This window comes from Anser anser, assembly GCF_964211835.1.
Source record: "Anser anser genome assembly, chromosome: 15".
Lineage (NCBI taxonomy): Eukaryota > Metazoa > Chordata > Aves > Anseriformes > Anatidae > Anser > Anser anser.
In genome coordinates, this window is record NC_139736.1 from 17488636 (window position 1) to 17509760 (window position 21125).

Genomic DNA, 21125 nt, shown 5'->3' on the forward strand with positions numbered 1-21125 from the left:
TATGAAAATACAATGATAAACACATTCCCATCATTTTTATTTTAATCTTGCTACTTTGCAGCTGAGAAAGCTAAAACTGAGGAGTTAAAAGCAAAACATAAATGCCTTTGAACATCTGGAAATAACCCCCAATCTCACAATAGTCATTCTTTCTAATGCAGTCAGAGATGCTCGATGTGAAAACCAAGGAAATTTCACAACTTCTACTATGATAAAAAAAAGAGACACCAGAGAAAGCATTTCTCTGACAAATGGTTCAAACTAAAATTGCTGTTCAGCTATAGAATTATAAGGGCAGTCTCAGCCTGCCAGGACAACAAGCAATAAAGACACTGAAATAATCTCAGCTTACAGAGACCATCTATGAACAACAGGATCCCTTAGATACCTTTTTGCCTAATGCAGTAAGACAGATACGTCTTTAGAGTGGTTTTCCAACACTCACTGTTGTTTTAGCTAAATCTCTACATGGCCTTCATTTGATCCCAAGTCTCTCATTAAAAGCCTCCAAGAGCTACCTGCAGAAGCCGACATTCTGTTTCTGTTTCCAGTGTCCATTCAGCTTTATTCTGAATACAGAGATCTCCTCTAGCCTTAAGTTTGCATTTGCCAGCCTGCAGCAACAAAATGCCCTCAGTGGTGGAGTCTGTGGAAGCAGAGAACAGGACAGAGTTTTCAAAAGGTAGCCCAAGTTGACTCATCCAGGGAACTGAATGCCTGAGCATCCCTTGGAAGGCATATTTGTTTTTGCAGGAAGTATCCATCTGCACATCAACTGTTTTGCCATCACACTGGAGGTTCATCAACAAGCCAATATTGCAGGTGTTCTGTTGAAATGAGCCCCCAAAGGCTACAGCATGCGGCAGTCCCACTCTCTGCAACAGAAAAGATGACTCTATTTAAAGCAAATAAATTTTAAAAACTGTCCTCCTAGTTAATCAGAAAGCATTTCTTCTTTCTGAACCAATATGCTTTTGGAAAGGACCATCCAAGACAGCTTTTTTCACAGAGAAATCAGAAATTACCCCCAAAATAAACAGAATGGAAAAAAAAATGCTAAAACAACTTTTTAAGAAGTACTGTAGAAGGAAAAGTTCATAATCCCAAAGAAAGCCTCCAGAATTTTAAACAGAAAGTACATGCTTTTCATTAGATTCCAAAACAAAAGTTTATTTTAATTAAAAAGCTATGATTAAGCAACTATTTTATTGCAACAGCAGTAACATCTGCCATTGTACTACCCTAAATTCTCAACTTTAAATACACTCCCTCTGGAAAACACTCTCACTCAGTGCTGTACCAGAACTACTTTAATGACCAAAACTGTCATTAAAGATACTCCTGCATCAGGACAGAGTTCTCTGTAACTCCTGATGGTTTGAAATAGAGAGACTATAACACCATACAGAAAACAATTGATGCTTACCTCTAGGCTGACACACTTGTTTGTAAAAGTAAGTACCCATGCTGTTTCTGTTTCATTGCTTGTCAGGCTCACTTCTCCATCAGCTTTGAAACTGCAAGGCCCGAGGATGACATCAAGCATTCCCTTATATTTGTCACTTCTGACAGCTGACACTTTCACTTGATTCTCTTTGGAAATACCCAGAGATTGAAGATGAGGCAAGGAATGCTGGAAGTCAATTTCCAAATGTGGCTGGATGTTAGTGGTGGCATGAAGTTGCAGGCAGGCAAACATGTCATTAAAGGAAATGCGTCCAAAGATGATGACAGTAAAGTCGCTGGTAATCATCGATCCATTCAGTGAAACCCTTGCTGGATTCTGAAAAATTACAGAAAAAATGTTGTCAAATTTGTTTTCCTGTCAGATCATATACTTTTTAAAAATGTGCATGTTACTAAAAGAGAACTATTTCCCTACTAGCCTGCTAACATACTGGTACTCACCCTGCATATTCATAAGTACCTAAACAAATGGAGAAAAGGCTGAAAACCTTTAGTTAGAGTTCCACAATAACAATAACAGAAAAAAGAAAATAAAATAAAAGAAAAAAAAGCCTGTTCAAACAATTATTAATATGAGAAAAATCAACTACTACTGTTTTTGTTATCATTACTTCTGTTTTTACTATAAACAAATACAGCTCTAGCAATGTGAGAATGTGTTCTATTCCCCCAGACCTCAGCAGGAATGACTAGTGTTATGTAGACTGGACCCATGTTACACGAGGGCAGAATTGAAATGCGTTTGTCTTTTTTTGCCATTAGAAGAAACATGGCAATCTCTGTCACTATGATTACTATCTTTATAGAGACAAACAATCTTATATAACATCAGTCACAGGAGACATTTTTAACACATTCTTAAGTAAATGTCAGATTATAAAGTGTATCTTTTTGGAACAGTTCAAGTATCATAGGGACTTTCACAAACAAATTATTAGTGAGAAAGAGCAGAAAGAGTAAGAAGTAAACTATGAAATTCTCAGCTTGTGTCTCCTATGCTCGCTTGTTCCTTTCATTTCAGGTTGGCTGCTCAACAACAGAGTAAAACCATATATGGTGCGTTCTGCAAGAGTGCATGAAACTGAATGCAACCCTCCCCATGGACTTACTCGGCTTTTAATGAACAAGTAATCTGATCTGTATGAACCTGTGAATATTAGGGAACTAAGAATATCTTAATGTGTGTGCAAAACTTCCAGCTACAGTTCTACATCTCTGACACCTTCCAGCATTTAGATTCCCTTACTGGTAGTTACAAGAAGATGTAGTTGACAGCAGAGTTTATGAATGAAGCCAGTACCTCAAAATGATGAAATGCAATCTCTCCATTGCAAAGGCCACAAACCTGTTTGTTAGATTCTCCACTGCAAGTAACCTGTCGGCATATCAACAAAGCACATTCAGAGCAAGGAGAAAAGCAGAGAGGACTAAAATACAAAGAAGTGAGGTAAAAGGCAGCTTTCAGGATAAAGAGCATGAATATGTTAAACCATATGTTTAAGATCAAAGTTTTTAAATCTCAAAAAAGAAACAGTTTAGTGGATCTAAGGGAAAATCACACCTTTAGTTTTACATTATCATGCCAAAATATTATCAGTATAGATAAAGACAGAAATATATCTTCAAACAGTAGGAAACCACTACTGGCTAGACTGAACTATTTTTTGATACTCTGACTTTCGATTTTAGCAGGAGGTTATGGTATTTCTTATCTGTAGCATGGAAAATACCACTGTCACAAATAGATGTTCAGTGTTCCAAATGCAGAAAGTGTATTCCTTGGGAAGCGCTGTTGGCTGCGTGAAAACTACTGCTATTATTCATTCTGCCATCAGCACCCCCACACCCACAAACAGTAAAGTGATCCACCTGAAAACCCTGCTGTATCAAGGTGGAAAAGTAGGGGCTGCATATAACTGGCCCTGGGCAAGCACCCTTTTGGATATATGCCCGTTCTGATTTCATGACATTAATACTTTTGTCATCCACCACATTTTACTTAGCAGTAAAACGCATGTTTGCAAACAACTCTTAGGCTTTCTGTGGTGGCTTTGTTTGACAAAATTCACCCTCTCTTCTGACCTGCTAAATTGTTCTCACGACGCAAATTCAAATAGTTGACACACAACAGAAAGCTAGATCAAATACACCACATAGCAGGATGTCTGCTTACCTGTAGTACACATGGAACGATGTTAATCAGTCCTCCCACATCATGGTGAAGTGAAAGAGAAATTTCCATGGCACTGCCAGTGGTTTTCATCTCTATTTCAATTTTGAGCTGTTCTGTCTCTATGGTGGTTGTTAGCCCTGCAGCAATCTTTGTGGTGAAATTCTAAGCACAAAAGAAACCAAATCATGGGAAGAAACAAATAACATCCCAGCAACAACTGGCAAAGGCAGAGTCTGTTTCACGGTGCTTAAACATGATAGCCTGTGTCAGGGCAGCAGCACTGGTAAAATATTAGTACAAATTCTTGAACATGGCTTCAATTCAAAGAGAGATTTTCCTGTCATACTACACCTTCTGAATGCTGTGTGCCAATGATGCCTTCAGGCTTTAAAACATACTGAGAGCATTCAGTACACAGGAAGATTTGAGTCCTAAGGCATACCTGATGAAACCAGTGAAATTACTGGTCAGCAGGGCCAGGGGGATTGGTATAAAATTCTTCCTCTGCACAACTCTGTGGCTCACTGTACCACAGTGGCTGAACCCACCACAAATATGAGTATAGTAGTGACTCGAGCCTTCCAGCATACATAAGAACAAGAAAAATATTTGAACTTTTTTATTTTTTTCTTTTATGGAAGGATAATCTGAGATACAAGAGAGCTATAACTTGTTCACAGATCTATAGCAAAAATGCACATAGACAAAGAGTAGACAAGCAACATAGTACCAGGAAACATGATCTGTGATGCTCCTGTGGATAGAAATTTCCAAATGGAAAGAAATGCTAAGCACTCTTCCTCTTTTCAGCAACATCCAAAGGATGAAATCAGAATTAGATAAATCCCAGTACAAGATGCAATGCAGTGCTAGGTTTGTTGACAGTTACTTGATGGCTACATACATTAATGCTTCCCTGTTCACTTCCAAGTTATAACTTCTCAGTTATAGGGGAAAAATAAAATTGTACAATACTCCTGTTGTACAATACTCCTTGCAGTAGCAAGGCACTACACTGAAATCAGAAGTGAATTTAAAATCTCATTTAGTCTACATTCAGATCCAAAACATCAGGCAACAGGTACACCGTATGACAAGAAACCATCCAGGTGCCTTTGTTTTGCATATTAACTTAGTACTTCTCAAAAATGCAGATGTGTTTGGAATACCGTGCACAGGAATAAACTACAGTTATTAGAAATGGTTCTGCCAGAAATTAAATAATAGGCTGAACTTTTCTTACCTCATAATAGCCAACAGCTTCCACAATAAAAGGGATCCCATGTTTCTTTATCTTTGTGACATTGTGCTTTAATCTCACAGACAGATAGGATTTAGGAGGTTCTGTGGACAGTCTGTGAGCTCCAAACACAGCAGAAATTCTTTCACTGCCACTCTGTAGGACTACAGTAATGGTGTGATTTCCTGTTCTGTGCTCATATATCATGGTGAGAATGCCATCCGAGGGCAATCCTATTGACAAGGAAGGAAACAAAATCAACACTGCTGGATTGTCATTGTACTGAAAAACTTTATTACAGATTAAGGAAGAGCTATCATTTTTCATAAAAAGAAACAGATTTTTCAAGTGCTATCCTCCAGTTAGCTGCACTTTCTGATATTTACAATAAGAAAGGACATTACCTACCATATACAAATCATATTAAAAAAAGGATTATTAAATTAAAATGTGGCATGCACTTTAGAAGTAAATGATTTTTCTTTTTTTTAATAAAGGATATCTAGCAATATGTATGGTGTTCAACTCTAGTAATCATATGTTTGAAAATTTCAAAACTGATTTCTTCAGTACAAAGGGACAAAGACAATTCATCCTTTCAAAATCATTTCAGTTCATGAAAACTGTTGGCTTTGTTTAGTAAACAGCACTTGAAATAGTTTACTGGGTGATTTATTCAATGACATTCAGTTTTTCAACTATGGCCCAAACCAAAGCAGGCATAAAAATATGCTTAGAAGAATGGATCAGCATGCAGGAATACAGATGTACAAATGAGAAATAATTTACTCTGAAGCAGTTCAAATAGTTTTTAAATATTCTTTTACACAAATTATTGTATATTCTTAACATGAAAAAGAACGTTGCTAAATCAAGAGTGAATCAAACTTTATTCTGGTGTGAACAAATGCAACTCATCTACTTCTACAGATCTGCATCCATTTAGACAAGCCCACCTTCACATCTTGTTACATCACACCATCAAGTCAGAGATTTCTTCATACCTGCGTTTTTTAAAGAGCTGATATTATGTGTGAGAGTTCCAGTGACTCTATTGTGTCTGTGACTCATTACTTTGGAAAAATCTACAAAAAGGGCCTTCTCATCCATGTGAAAGCTAACTAGACTTCTTATCATCTCTTTACTCAGCTCCAGTTGTCCTTTCAGTATTGCTTCCACTGGGATTGCCTGACTGCCATTCTGAAACATAGTGAAAGTGATCTTGCGTATGCTGCTATTCCCAAACACATTTCTGCTCCCGAGATGGAATCCATACAGTGCATTGTTGATCATCAAATTGATGTTACCTGTAATGAGCAGAAATGATTACTGGAGACAGGTTCCCTTTGGGACAGAAGTAACCAGGATTTGACGAGCAACATCTTAACCATTTATTTAATACCAGGAGGAAGTAAATGAATTTCCATTGATTATAATAGATAATTTACCCGAATCCAGATAGAAAATCAGTTTATTCTTGAGAGAGAGTTTATCTACTACTAGAAGTGTCTGTGTTTAAAACAAATTACATAATGGTACTTCTGACAACCATTTCTTTTTATTCACCAAGTTCCTTGACCCTTTAGGCCACAGACTACACTATCAGTGCTCTCTGAGGGAAAACTTACACAGGGACTGTGACCTATCGCAAAGGCTACTCATATGCCTCCAAGCTAAACAATCCCTCTGGAACTCTGCAGTGACCTATTGCATCCATGAACCATTCAGAAGAGTAAGGGTCCCAAGTCTGTCTCCCTCTGTGTTTCAGAAGGACTGCATAGGAAGGATGCCTCCCACTACTTCCTTCAATTAACAAAAATATGAAAACTATCAAACAAAAAAAAATGCAACTGCATCTATGTGAATTCACTCAGAAGTAGTTTCAACCCAACGACGAATAGTTCATTTTGCTTGTTAAATACTCTCTGCATCAAATGCACTTCAGTAAGGAATATATTAAGAAGTTTTCTTGGATAGCTGCAGCAAAACACAAAGTAAGAACATACCATCGTGAATGTTGTTTTTGTGCTTTAGTAATCCATTCAGAGAAAGGAGATGAGGTATAGTCTTGAATCCAGAAAATGTGTGTTGGATTCTTCCATTTAGGGACAAGACAAAGCCAACTTTCTGCTGTCTGGCTCCCATGAAATCCACATGAAGCCCATTCTCATTAAATTTTATCACAGAAGATATCCGAAATCTAAAAAGACAGAGACAAAAACTGCCAGTAAGGTCCCATTATAATGCTTATTTCATGATCATCACCCCCACCCTGTTCAAAGCAGGATTGACAAGAGCTGGGTGCTCTGGTCTGTGTAAGGTCAGGTTTGAAGTATCTCCAACAAAGGAGACTCTGCAGACTTTCTGGGTAATTTGCTCCAGTGTTGTGAATCAGTGAGTCAGATGCATTGGAACAGTACACGATATTCACCAAATGTTTAAAAAAAATACTCAATAAAGTCTAAAAGATTGGCAGATGGAAGAAGATAGAGTTGGATAGAATTAGGTAGAGTTGGAAATTAATTAATCTCTGCCACAATGTGAAATCTCTCTCCAATGCTGATTTAGAAACAGAATTATAAAACTCATCATTGAGAATTCAGCATTAACAATAATTTGAAATGCCACTGTCCTGGTTTCAGCTAGGACAGAGTTAATTTTCCTCCTAGTAGCTGGCAGGGTGCTATGTTTTGGGTTAGGATGAGAAGAGTGCTGATAACACACTGATGTTTTAATTGTTGCAGAGCAGTGCTTACACTAAGCCAAGGACTTTCCAGCTTCTCGCTCTGTCCTGCCAGCGGGCAGGCTGGGGGTGCAGTAGGAGCTGGGAGGGGACAGACCCAGGACAGCTGACCCAAACTGGCCAAAGGGGTATTCCATACCATCTGGCATCATGCTAAACAATATATAGGGGTGGCTGGCCAGGATGGGGGTGGCCGGCTGCTCAGAGGTAGCCTGGACATTGGTCAGCGGGTGGTGAGCAATTGCATTGTGCATCACTTGTTTCATACACATTATTATTATTATTATTATTATTATTATTATTATTATTATTATTTTCCTGTCTTAATAAACTGTCTTCATCTCAACCCACAGGCTTCACTTTCCCGTTTCTCTTCCCCATCCCAGAGAGGGAGAGGGGAGGGTGAGCCAATGGCTGTGTTGGTGCTTAGCTGCCGGCCGGGTTAAACCACAACAGCCACCAACATCTGGGTTTGGTAAATGAACCAACAATCATTTCTTTGCATCTTAGCCCTGAGCTGAACAGTGTTGGAGAAACATAGCACATCTTTTTAGGGAAATCTACTGGGAAAACAAGAAGTTCAGTTTTCAGTGTTTCAAGTACAAGACAGACACAATTTGCAAATTTCTGTCAAAATATCCACTGAAATATCTGACTTTCTGGAATCAAGTATACTACACAGTATACCTTAAAGTGAGGCAATCCTATTTTCAGAGTGTTAGAGATCCTTCCTAAAAATTTGAACCCTCTTAAAAGACTGATAACAAGTAAAACCTTAACAAAAATCCACTTATTGGATAGAATTGATCTACATGTCAGCAAAGTTATATTCATTTCACTGGTCAGTGACTGAAAACTGTATAGATTGAATTTTTTCCTTTATCAATTCTTAAAAAAAGAGTGTTTCACTAACAGGACTAATGCATGAAATGGCAGTGGCTTATACTGCAGCTATATGAATATAGTTACATTTAGATATTTATCACAGAACACAGTTCAACTCCTCTGTTAACCAAGATTCTGATTTCTCTACCTCGATGGAAACATTTTGCACATGAGCTGGAGCTGTATTGATTCAGGGTTTGTAAGGATTGCCTGGTGGAGGAAAGCCCTCAGTTCAACACCTCTAGCGTCCTTCCTATTTTCTTTGTTCATATCAACTTCCAGCATCAGCACATCCCTTTCATTAGAATGAAGGTAAAGAGAGCCATTGAGCTTGTTTTCATCATAACTCCTCAGTGCTGCTTGGGCCTACGCATAGAGAAAATTGAGAACAGGTCATTAGGAATCTCAAATCATAATAAAACACCAACAACATAATGAAATCATACTGAAACACCATTCTGAGGAATAAGACTGTAGGCAGAAACAAGGTTTGATAGTCTCATGAACCCATTAAAATACTTCAGTCAGAGGGATTAAAAAATTAAATTGAATAATTTGTTTGCCTGAAAGTTCATGCAAGGAAACTGTGGTAAATAGGGAACTGACCTGTGAAGACACGGTCTTGTTGATGATGGCTTTTACGTTCACGCTGTAATCGAAGTGTTCTGGTTTGGTCTGCCTAGAAGATAGCTCCCCACTTAGGCCCATTGCTTGTGGATACTCAAGCTATTTGACAAAGTAAAATGCATAATTACTGCAACTGCTTCAAGAGATTTGCCATCTAAACTTTTAGCATGAAGTGGAGTATGAGTATAAAACTCATGTGTATATAATTTTTTTTAACATCAATTTTACCCAAAGGCACAGAAAAATAAATCAAATGCATCAAAAAACACATGACAACAAATGCTCATTGTGTTTCTTACAAGACATTATTGACAGGAATTATGATTTGATGATCAGCTGTTATACACCCAGGAGCCTTTGTCAGAGCCTGACCTTTATTGAACTTGGATTCTTACATGCATAAAATAATTATAATTCTAAAGACAATGCAGTAAAAGAGCCACCAAGACATAAAAATTAAAGTGTCATAAATAAAACCAACATGGAGAAATTGTTCTTTGGAAAGGAGGAAGGCACATTTTCTCCTTAACTTGTAAAATAACAACCAGTTTCAGCATCAATACCTGGAATGAGTGCCTCATATTCACATGTAAAAGATGTCTGAAGTCTACATCACTGGATTTGTCCTGGTATCTTCCCAGAAAGCTGAGAACATCTTGCTTGTTGACTTTCAAGGTAGTCTCAACCTCATGCTTCCCCTATGTGTTTAGAATGTGAATAAGTGAATTGCATCAGGTATTAACCCTACATATTATGAAAGATGAGAGAAGCCATTGCAGTTTAGAGCTATTACATTGTGGCACAGAATGAAAAATGAGCAAAAAATAGGGAAAAGAAAAAAAAAGCATTTGTTAAGAAAGATGAACAGATACACCTAGATATAGACTAGAATCCCTTCTTTCCCTGCACTTTTTAATTATAATGATATTTATACTTAAAATTCATTTTGAAAGATTATATTAGAGATTATTATGTATTACCATACAAACCATTATATATTATTATATGAAACACTGTATTAGTCAGCCACAAAGCACATCATTGTGCTATGAATTTTTTGCATACAGCATTTACTTGGTGAGTAACTAGAGACCTAGAGCAAATTTGGTCTAAACGGACAATAAACTGGAAATCTATAGAGAGAGGTGATCAATGGCTCTTTCTAAATGAAATTTAATGGTAATTTTACTCACAGGTTGGTGACTTCGAGTTAAAATGCATATTTCAACATCTCTGGGGAACAAACTGTAGTTATAAGGATGAGCTAAGCCAGCACAAATCTAGAAAAAAATCAGAGAAAATAGAAGGCACATAAGTTATGTACATTAAATCACTCACTTGCTGGCTTTTTCCAGCATGCCAGAAGAAGAAAAATTCTTACATAACTCACATAGGGGGTTTCAGGTTGGTAGCCAAGTATAAGAGTTTGAGTTGATTCCTCCAGCCCATTTATCAAAACTTTTGTTTCCAAGAAGTAGTGCTTTTGCTGTTTGTCAACAGTAAACGTCTCCTGCAGAAGAAAGGTCTGCAAAATCGGCAGTTTAAAAGGATGCCTGGAGCACAACAAGGAATGAACAAACCATAAAAGACCTTAATGGACAGCCACAATGAGAAATTATGCAGAGTTCAACTAGAATTCCCAAATCTTCAATTGCAGATGCCATCAGGGTGTCAGATACAGAAGCAAAACACATGCAGCCAGGACCTCTGAAAAATTCTTAGAGTGTAATTACAACTTCATACAAACTATACCCATTTACCAGAATTTCTGATAGAGTTTCCAGCCTGGATTCAGGAAAGGCTTGGAAGACCAGGTGAGAGGATGATCTAAAATTCTGACATGCATACTAGTACATATGTTTTATAAACCTGCATGGCCAAGACTTCATTTCAAACAGGTACAGTGTCCAAAAGCTTAGGGCAGCTTTCAAAGTATCAGCTATCAAACACTTTTCATGCTTTCTGCAGAAACAATAACTGCATGCCAAGAATTCTATGCAACAGATGTTCAGCCAATATATAGTTCAATTTACTACCTCAGTGCAACATTTTATGGACTTTCTTAAATATTTCTCTGCATTTACTTAGTTGGAAGTCTTGGAAAAATGCATTAACTTTTATAATCAGATATTGGACTGCCTTTATATATTCTGGATGTCTGGTATACCTTATCGTTTTTCGTTTCTATACTTTTTCCATCACTGAAAAGACATTTCTCATTTTTTATTTATATATATATATATATATGAAGTTATTTCCAAGATGCACAGTGGTTCCTAAGGGAGCCTGTGCACTCCAATTGACCCTACTATGCCTTAAAAAAGCTGAGATATCTCTAGAGAAGATACAGATTTCTGAGGTCTGACAACACATTTTTACCAGAGGCTTCAAGCTGTGTTTTGATATTGAGTTCAAAAATAAGAGAAACTTTGGAGACAGCCAATATCTAGATGCAGTGCAATCATTCTCACCACCAAATGGAAACACTTTCTAAAACATAAATAAGACTATTTATTATGTGTTTTAAGAGGGAAATATTTGGTTTTAGAATGCTTCCATTATTCCTACCATATCTGAATGGCACAGGGGATCAGATCTAGATTTTGGATCTTCTCACCACTTGGACATTTGGACACCGTGAATTCTGATGTTAAAGAAGGCTCTAAGTCTAATAGATTTGCCAACAAATACACTGTCACAGCACAAACTGCCTGTTTCCCTTGATGACTTTATTCTCTACCACTTCAAGAAAGGGTGTGAAAGCTAAGTGGATGCAAATAACTAGCCCATGGAGGCAGTGTGCTCAAGGAAGTGCAGAGACGGATGGGAAAGATTTAAGGCTTTGTGCATGTGACACATACATCATGTAAAGCCCAGAACTTTTTCCTGAGGGCATCAAGATACACATTAAATTTAGACCAAAATTTTCTTCAGAGATAGGAATGAAACTACTGAACCTGAAATAAATGGTTCCACGTTTTTGATAGAGCATCTTCTTCTTCAGCTCTTCTATCTGACTTTCAAACTGAAGAATTTTAGGCAGACTATTATAATCTGTCCATACAGCCTTCACAGAGAAGTTTGTCTTCATAGGCTGCAGTCAAATCATGACACCAGGAGAGAAAAGGACAATTGCATCAGATTTACTGCATTCATATTCAGGAACACCAAAACAGAAACCACACAGCTTAACAGGCTGCAGTGAGACTGTCATTTCACAGAACATCCCCTTTCTGCACCACTTTAAATCCTGATCACAATTTACATAAGAATAAAAGTGACATTAATAGTAAACCACAGAGTGTGTCAGACGACAAACATCCTTACTAATATATTACTCCTCTTTGGAGACAAACTATTTATTACGTTTCCCGTGTTGTAGGCACCAAGCAAAGCAAACATGATTTTAAGCATTATCATAAATTGGAAAGGATGCAGAGGCTTGAATGACATATAACCCAAGGCTGTTACTATGCACACTCATAGGCAAAACATGCTCATTCCCTATGACAATATAATCTTCCATACCTGCCACTTGTATCAAAATGTAAGAATGTAAGCAATCACATCTATAGCTCTATTTTCTAGTCATCTAATATCTTTTTGCTCTCTCCTCCCTGCCCTTCTGTCTGTGATTGGCATCCCAGATAGGTGCATAGGACTCAAAACTATTGTGGGGGATGACGTTGGAGGGTGGGGTATGGTTGGTTGGTTTTGTTTTTAAACTTAGCTTTACACTGCAGGTTGTCAAAACAGATGAAAAAGAAGGAGCTCTGGAAGTGTTTAAGCTTCAACACTAGCAAAGACATCTTTGGGGAAGGTGGCAGACCTGAAAAACACAGCACTGGGTCAGAGAAATTACCTTTGTGGATTTGTACTTCTGTCTTACCATTGGCAGGTTCTGATAGCTGGCTGTGAAGTTAAAGTCCTGTTTTGCGCTCTTTATCTTAAAGCAAAGAAATTTGGCTTGTTCATTATTCTCCAAATGAATCTCATTCTTCACAGGCTGATTCCACAAAGATACCATTTCAGTATAGCTGTACAGAACGTTTCTCTCAAGATGATTAAATGTGGAGGCCTAAAAATAAAGGGGAACATAGTAGTCAGGCTGAGTTGGGACAGAGAAAATCCTATTGTGCCAGCATCACAGGCCAGAGCTGAAAAGAATGCATTGTCTTGGAGAAGTTCATTACAATAACTATTAGAAATAGTGCATCAGCTTTTCCATTATCCAAATAATATGAATTTCCATAAAGATCTCAAAAATTATTTTATCCCCTCAAGCAAGGGAGAGAGAGGAAGCTAAGTAGTTGGAAAGAAAATAGTTGATGAACACTTTTTTTCCTTTCTCATTGAAGAATGTTTCTCACAATCTTCTTCACTGTGCCTAAACCATCAGTGATCTAACAAGGGAAAGCTGCAGTTCAGAATAAAGGAAAACCTTAAGGATAAACCAAAATAAGATTTAGAATCTACTGTGAATGTCTAGAAGAAAGGCAAAAATTCTAGACTTTCTTCTCATTTATACAGAGACAGATAAGGACTACCTCAATGAAAATAATGAAGCTTCTCCAAGGCAAATCTACACCTTGCATGGTGACAAAGGTTAACCTTATTTGTTAATTCATAGCAGCTGGTGATGAAATTGGTTTTAAAATCTCCATTGCATGGCACAGTTGAAAACAAGTTAGGAAGAAGCTTAGAATCCATAGATTCAAGGCACACTGATTCCACCCAAGGGATATCTAATCCTTTCACAGAAAGTGGAAGAATTCCTATAAAAAAGACTGAAGATTACACATTGAGAACCTACTAGTGAAAATTCTCACACAGAATTATGGGAGACTGAATTAACTGAGTCACAACAAAAGAAATAACCTTTCATTTTCTTGGAGTAAAGGAGAGGAGAGAGAACTTAAAAATAGTTCTAGTTGTTTGTACACTCCTAGGTAGAATTCTGACTTGAAATATTTGGGCTTTGTGCAGGAATAAATGGACTTCCATTCCAAATAGAGGCAGAGATAGCGGGCCCTAATATTTTCAAAGACAGCAAAGAGACCCTGCCTGTTTTGACTTGCCTGCTCCCAGAGGAAGAATAGCATGTCATTCCAGCACAAGAAAGAGATGAACATCGGCTTTTCAAGATGCTCTCTTATAAGTTGGCACATAGTGGATTAGTTTCTCAAACAAGCTACTTCACATAACAAGCTGAGCAAGTGTTATTCCAGTATGATGACAGTTTAGTTACGTACCGTCACAAAGCTGCATCATCAAAGCTCTACATTATAGGAAACATCATGTTACTTACCTGCAGGTATGTGGTTGCTGGTGTGTAAATGTGAAATTTCCCCTCCTTTTCATTGCCTTGATCTTTACAGAATAGTTCCACTACAAGATTCTTAATGGAGAGAACTTTGCCAGTTGTCAGTTCCATAGTCAATAAATAAGCAGAATGCTGAGGCTGATGTATTTTGTGAGCTGCATGCAGATATAGCCATGGGGTGTCCATACTTAATTCTCCTGGAAGGAATATATAAATTAAAGGTGGCAGAAATGTGAGATTTCAAGCTGCCTGGCTTCTAATTCTGCAACAAAGCTGGGTTTCTGGAATGAGACTAATTGCTACTATTGGCTTCAGAGTTGTCAAAATCTCTGGATGGTACATAGTTAAATGAATGTCCTGCACTAATGTACCATACTGCGTAGTTTAAAACACAGCGCCATTTACAAGAACGGAAATTTATGGAACTTGGTACTTAAATTACACCAGAAAAGTGTTCTACTGCATGACCTGCAACAAGATGTGGAACCTTTACTTGAACTGTAATTCTGTAGCTATTATTCACATAATTACTATAATGGCTTTTATCAAAGCTGTTTCAACACAAGCCAACATAGTAATTAAATTCTGCAATACATAAATTTTGAACAAGATTGGTAGGCTATTTTGGAAACTAGTTTCCAGACAGCTCAGAATGTTTATATCTGACAAGGTGCTGAAAATTCACTGTTGAAATTTCACTGGTTATTTATCAAATTATGCCATTCACCCACTGCAATATAGTTCAGAAATGCACAATTTTATGACAGTCACTCACAAAGTAATCTCCACATTTTTAAGACTTCAGAATTAATTCGACCTTAGTTCATTTCACTTTAACAAGCAGAAAAGCACAACAGTTAATAATTAATCCAGTGTATCAAGCTAGTTGTTTTGCATTAATAAGGATCCAAGTTTTGGCACACATAGTATATACTAGCTTTGAAAAATGCATCTCAATAGCATACCTAGTCACTGAGCCAATCATTGCCCTGATTTGTACAGCATGTAATCCACTGAAGCATAAAATAGTAGTGTCATTCAATCCATTTTAAGCACTAAATATCAGAAAATTGATTCTTGGCATGCTACAGGTAATTTAATCTCTATTTGAGAAAGAAGTCCAAAAATGTAAAATATAGCTTATAATAACAAAGGTCTACTCCCTGCTGTACTTTATGAATCGAAGACCAAGAAGAAATGTGATTTTTAAAATACATCCATATGCATACACAGGTGTTTAATTTACAGCTTAAGATATACCATTAGTATTCATCTCAGTGTCCCACTTTCTAATGTATTTACAAATCCAATTACTATTTCTAAAGCAAGTTGATAATAAAAAATAAATAAATAAAACATGGCTCACATCTTGGTCAGTTAGCTCAGTCAAAAGCTACTAGGACAATACCAGTCTACATTAGGAGCATGGCTATCAAACAGAGTTATTCCCGTCTGCAAAGCTCCGGAGAAGTCCTGCCTACGACACTGAATCTAGCTTTGGACCACCCAGAGCCAGGCAGACAGTGAGAAACCAGACCGGACAGAACAGAGGGCTGCTCTGACGATAAAACACCTAGAGACAAGACCTGTGACAAGAAGGGAGGCGACTGGGCTTATTTAGTCTGGCAAAGGGATGGGGCGGATCTGATAGCTGCCTACAGCTATCTTGAAGGCAAATGGCAAAAATGAGAAACACAAACCCTTCAACACAGGCATACAATACAAGGACAACAGCCACAAATTGCACACTGAGAGTCTCAGGAACTGCTGGAAGAGGTTAAGTCAGCTAGGCTGGGGAAAGGTGGAGGTTTTGAAAACTGAGCTAGACAAAGCCACAGCAGATGTGATCATGTCCTGCTTCGAGCAGGAAGCTTGTCAAGATAACCTCCAGGGTCTGCCTTGATCAACCAATATTTCAATGATTCTGTTACACCCATACGTGACTACCTCATAAAATCCCAGCTGCAACATTGCATGCATGCTTTTCTAAGCAGACTGGAAATGGTTTGTGGTACTTCACCTTCCCACTTCTTCAGGCCATTTCTGGATACATCTTTCCATTGCAGTCCAGCCAAAAATGGCATGAGGTTATTATACTGCACCTTAAAGTTGGTGCTGCTCTGCAAATAACCCTGAGAGCTGTGCGAGTGCTGCAGCTGGGTTCTGTAATTCATCTGCTTTTCCACGACTTGCGCAGTAAACTGGAAAACAAGTGAAGCAAATTTAAATAAAAACAGGATCCCATCTTCAGAGCTATCTAAGCTAACACACACATACAGTAACAGGAAGGTCACAACTACTGCCTCTGCTCTTGATATTTGCCATTCATTTTACAGATTTTCATGAATGCTGATGAATTACAGATTGAAATTTCTTTAACGTGCATTTGTTTTATCTACTGGGGGTTCAAAAAGGATATTTTCCACTAAATTTTGGATCACTTACTTGGTTAAAAACAATAATGTCCATAATTCTATGTCAGCCCATATTGTGATCACAGATAAAATCTACGTTTAGGTGCTCTCTATGGGAATAGAATAATGACAACCCTCCTCAGAAAACTATCATCTATTCTAATACAATAACAGAGGAGATCTGCTACTTTAAGAAACAACACAAAAATTTACATGAATAGCTTCTGTAAGAACTTCCTACAAATAAAACATCACAGGATATGCCAATATAAATGATTATTTTCTTTCAGTTGGTAGCCCATAGAACGCGCTTTGAAAGAAGATCATCTGTTAAATATTAGAAATGAAGGTTTTACTCTTCAACAATCATGATTACCTCCATGAAATAGTTGACTAGTGAAAAACTGGAACTATTCTTTAATGTTTGGCTGATCAGTAGTTTCTTCTTATTGTTTATTTTGTTCCAGTGTTTCCCATAGTTCACTTCCATCTGGGAGGAAAGCCAAGATGCACTCGCATCATGTTTCAGGTGAACCTGAAGAATGAAAATCTGTCTTTTTCCTGTAAACCATGCTTTCTCATTTAGTTACTGTTGTTAACTGGCTGTAGAAATATTCCCAAGTAGCAAGCAAGGCTAAAGAAGAAAGGGTTGCAGATTTTCCAAAGCAAAAATCAAGTTCCATCAGAATATGTCAATTCAGACTACAAAGCCCCAGAATTTTTGTCCATTCACTGCTTGTCAAATTGCTATTCTCAAAAGCTAAGGCAACTGCACTCCCAATGGACTGCCCCGCATGGATTCACTGTGCAGCTGCAGAGTCTGGCAAGATCCTGCTACACGGGAAATCTTAACACTCCTGGGCTTCAGTCCAACTTGGATGAAAAGCAAAGGTGAAAGGATACAAAATTTCCCTTTAATTCAGAAGCTTATTTGCCATCCAGCTCTCTAGTCTGCAGTGAATATCCAGCATTAATGGTAATTTCCCTTTGCATTAACCTTTGTCTCTGTACAGTCTGCAAATGAAAAGATTTTAAACAGATCTGCTTTTCTGCATCAGAGGCACACACTGAAATTTATAAGAATAAATCCAGATCTGAACCAGAAAACTAATAAAAAATAAGGTTATTTTCAAGACATAGGACTTCTAATAAGCAGAGTTTCTGACTTTTAGTTACAAGTACTGAAAAATTAGATAAATCACAAACTTATTAATACTATTGTTTTACATAAAACAAAAACTTCCACAACAAACATTCTGCAGAAGCTCTGTGCATTTATACATTAAAAATGACATCATTGAACAGTTCCATCACTTACAGCTGCAATGGACTGCACAAATTAGCAACATCACTAGATGCCTGTGTCTATACAGAAAGAAAAAAGAAACAAAAGATCAGAAGAAGACAACTGATCCAAAAATGACATCTTGGACATTGCTCTGTTTAAGCCCCTCAGTACATGAGTGACACAAATTTACTCAGCACACATATAAACAAGTGCTTTGGTCTGTACCTCTACCTTGTGATTATAGGTTGGAGTCTGCATACAATGAAACTCATGGCCAACATCAAGTTTGTACAAGTCATGTGCACCTGTCTTCTCTTCAACTTTTTGCCCCATCCTGCATTCATGATGAAGGGTTTTTGCCTCTCCTGTTCAAGTTAAATCACAAAGTTATCTGTTCAAATAATTCAAAAGTAAGCATATAGATGTTAATAATAGAAATCTAGAGCTGGCTTCAATGTTTCTTTTTTTTTTTTTTTCCTCAAAAAATACTGAAGTGAAATTCATCTGTTTTCACAGACGAATACTTGTTGATTTATCCTAGGAATCCAAAGGAAAGCACACCTTTAATGAACCTGCATTTAAGAGTAGTGAGTTTATATTTGCTAGATGACTTAATGAGTGAATTACATGATGAAAATGAAAACACTACCATAGTAGCAAACAAAAGTCAAGTACATATCTAATTAATGTAAAAAGGTCTGGCAGTATGTTCTGCAGCCTAAAGGTACTGACCAAAGTTTGTGAAGATCAGTACCAATATTGGTATAATAGCAGCACCATGAAGTTCAGCTCAACAGTCATCTCCAATAACTGCCTAAGACCTAGACACATTTTAAAGACTACAATATATCTGTTAAAATGCTGTTTCTGATACCTGAGCTTATTTTCCAGCTAGTCAGCATATATCCAACCTAACTACAACCAATAGGTTTGCACTGCTGAGTGCAGACATGTTATAAGACTTTGGGGAAAAAATGTATTATGAATTACAATTTATTTATTTTTCCCCCACAAGCTATACTAGAAATGCACATCCTAGCAACAGGCTCTACATGTAAGAGTTTAGGCCTGTGTTTATTTTATAGTCTAATAAAAAATTAAAGTATTTCCAATTTTAGGCAATTGGAAACAGACAGTTTACATTAAGAATGGAATGAATATAATCCAATGATTTAGGCTGATTTTGTTTAAGAGAAGCAAAGGCTTAGATGTTTACTCTGCCACATTTGCAGGTTCTTTCACTTTTCCTTTAGAAGTAAATAATTAAATAAATAAATATATTAAAAACAGAATAGATTTATTATTTAAATAGATTTTAGCTAAGTGAAACAAAAGTGGTATACACTAATTACTTTTAACTTTTGCACTTTTCTTGGTGTCTCACAATATTCGAAGATTTTTTGTTACCACTCAGTTGCTGACATCATGACATGACATTATATCTCAAACGAAAAACAGAAATGAACTTCTAGACTTTGTGGCCCCTGAGAAGAGGTTAAAATAATGAATTTGAAGTTTCAACCACTGAGTATGAGGACTAATTTATTTTTCAAAAATCTAGTACTTTACAAGAAAACACTTGCTGACTGCTGAATAGTTGCCAGACTGGACATATATCAAAATATGACTTAAGCTCTAAGTACATAAAAGCATAATAATACAGCTATAGCTAGACATCACCTATTACTGTTATAAGTGTTCACATATGTTTCTGTCTGCGTGTGCAAAATATTTTAATCAGCATGCCATTATTAGCAAAATGATGGGGTCATACCTGTGTAGGTTTAGGAAAACTTTACTACTCATACTGTTATACATCTTCTCTGAATGTGCAACATACTTTACTTATATAGTCACCCTACATTGCACATCATGACCAGCTACTGCAACTGTTCAATATCTTGATATAATTGCATTAATGTTTACCTGCTTTGTCCAATAAAATTAAAACAGTTTATACCTTGTGGCCAAGAAAACACAGTTGTTTCCTGGAAACAACCCCTCATACTTTTAAATGAATGTATGCACCCATTTGCTTTGCATAAGCACCTGAGAATGTCAATTAATTAGGAACAACTCCTATTTAAAAAGTGAAATTTAAATCAATGTTGGACATACTTGTGAAAAACACATTTTATGTGAATTTTGAATGCAAGTTAATTGCAGAAAAATGTAAAAAACAGAATGTTTTTACTTTCCTTCCTTTTCACTGTACCTAGAAGTCCGTATTTTATCCTCAGATCATGAGACCACAAGCCCTCACGTTGCTGGAGAAGACCAATGACGTGAACTCCAAGAACACCTGGAAGGTATGTCTTCCCTTCCAATGAGTATTGCCTCAGCTTATCATCAAACTTTTTCTCCAGAAATGCTACAAAAAGAGAGGAGCAATGATACACTGGTGGGATATGTAGTTACTTCAGCTAGAAAATGGAATACCACATTGGGGAAAACACAAATGTGTCCTGTTTCACCCAGTCTAACTGAGGAATCCCACATACTCCCTGTGTAGTAAACAAAAAGAGAGCTGGATGTTCAGACTCTTTCCCTGAACACGTATACAGCCTGTAGACTACATTTCTCAGATACTGCTTAAAGTTTCGTGAAATGAATCCAGCCAAAGCCGTTTCTAAACGGGAACCAATTCTAAGAGATTGATCTTTTAATTAACTAACAGCTAACATGGAGATTTACTTCTACATTAACTCAGAGCAAGGTTGTGGCTTTGCAACAGAAGAGCTGGTGCAACTAGTTCTCAGGGGATAAGAATTTAAATCAGATCAGCACCATTTTTAGATGCACTGGCACTCCATGTAACAGTTAAGGTGAATATTTCACTAAAGGGTGATCTTCCTAAATCCATTCCTTAAAAGATAGTTTTATTTGAAAATATTGGGTAAAACATTGCAATGTCTTTGCCACATGGAGACTACAGTAAGAAATATTAAGGATAAAATGACAGCCT

General features: G+C 37.1%; 1 protein-coding gene across 1 annotated transcript in view; it reads right to left on the bottom strand.

Annotated features, from left to right (window-relative positions):
• LOC310881914 (uncharacterized protein) overlaps positions 1 to 21125 on the bottom strand; it is a 105867-nt gene that overhangs the window by 37097 nt on the left and 47645 nt on the right. The window contains exons 25-43 of the mRNA XM_083799807.1: positions 20376 to 20531; positions 18392 to 18525; positions 17249 to 17407; positions 16479 to 16659; positions 14444 to 14655; positions 12998 to 13213; positions 12093 to 12229; positions 10526 to 10688; positions 10329 to 10415; positions 9699 to 9833; positions 9115 to 9234; positions 8657 to 8874; positions 6887 to 7080; positions 5885 to 6187; positions 4884 to 5113; positions 3641 to 3802; positions 2768 to 2842; positions 1427 to 1783; positions 519 to 875 (exon numbers count right to left, since the gene is read on the bottom strand). Of these exons, the coding sequence (XP_083655933.1) occupies positions 519 to 875; positions 1427 to 1783; positions 2768 to 2842; positions 3641 to 3802; positions 4884 to 5113; positions 5885 to 6187; positions 6887 to 7080; positions 8657 to 8874; positions 9115 to 9234; positions 9699 to 9833; positions 10329 to 10415; positions 10526 to 10688; positions 12093 to 12229; positions 12998 to 13213; positions 14444 to 14655; positions 16479 to 16659; positions 17249 to 17407; positions 18392 to 18525; positions 20376 to 20531 (3596 nt within the window). The remainder of the gene's footprint in view (positions 1 to 518; positions 876 to 1426; positions 1784 to 2767; positions 2843 to 3640; positions 3803 to 4883; positions 5114 to 5884; positions 6188 to 6886; positions 7081 to 8656; positions 8875 to 9114; positions 9235 to 9698; positions 9834 to 10328; positions 10416 to 10525; positions 10689 to 12092; positions 12230 to 12997; positions 13214 to 14443; positions 14656 to 16478; positions 16660 to 17248; positions 17408 to 18391; positions 18526 to 20375; positions 20532 to 21125) is intronic.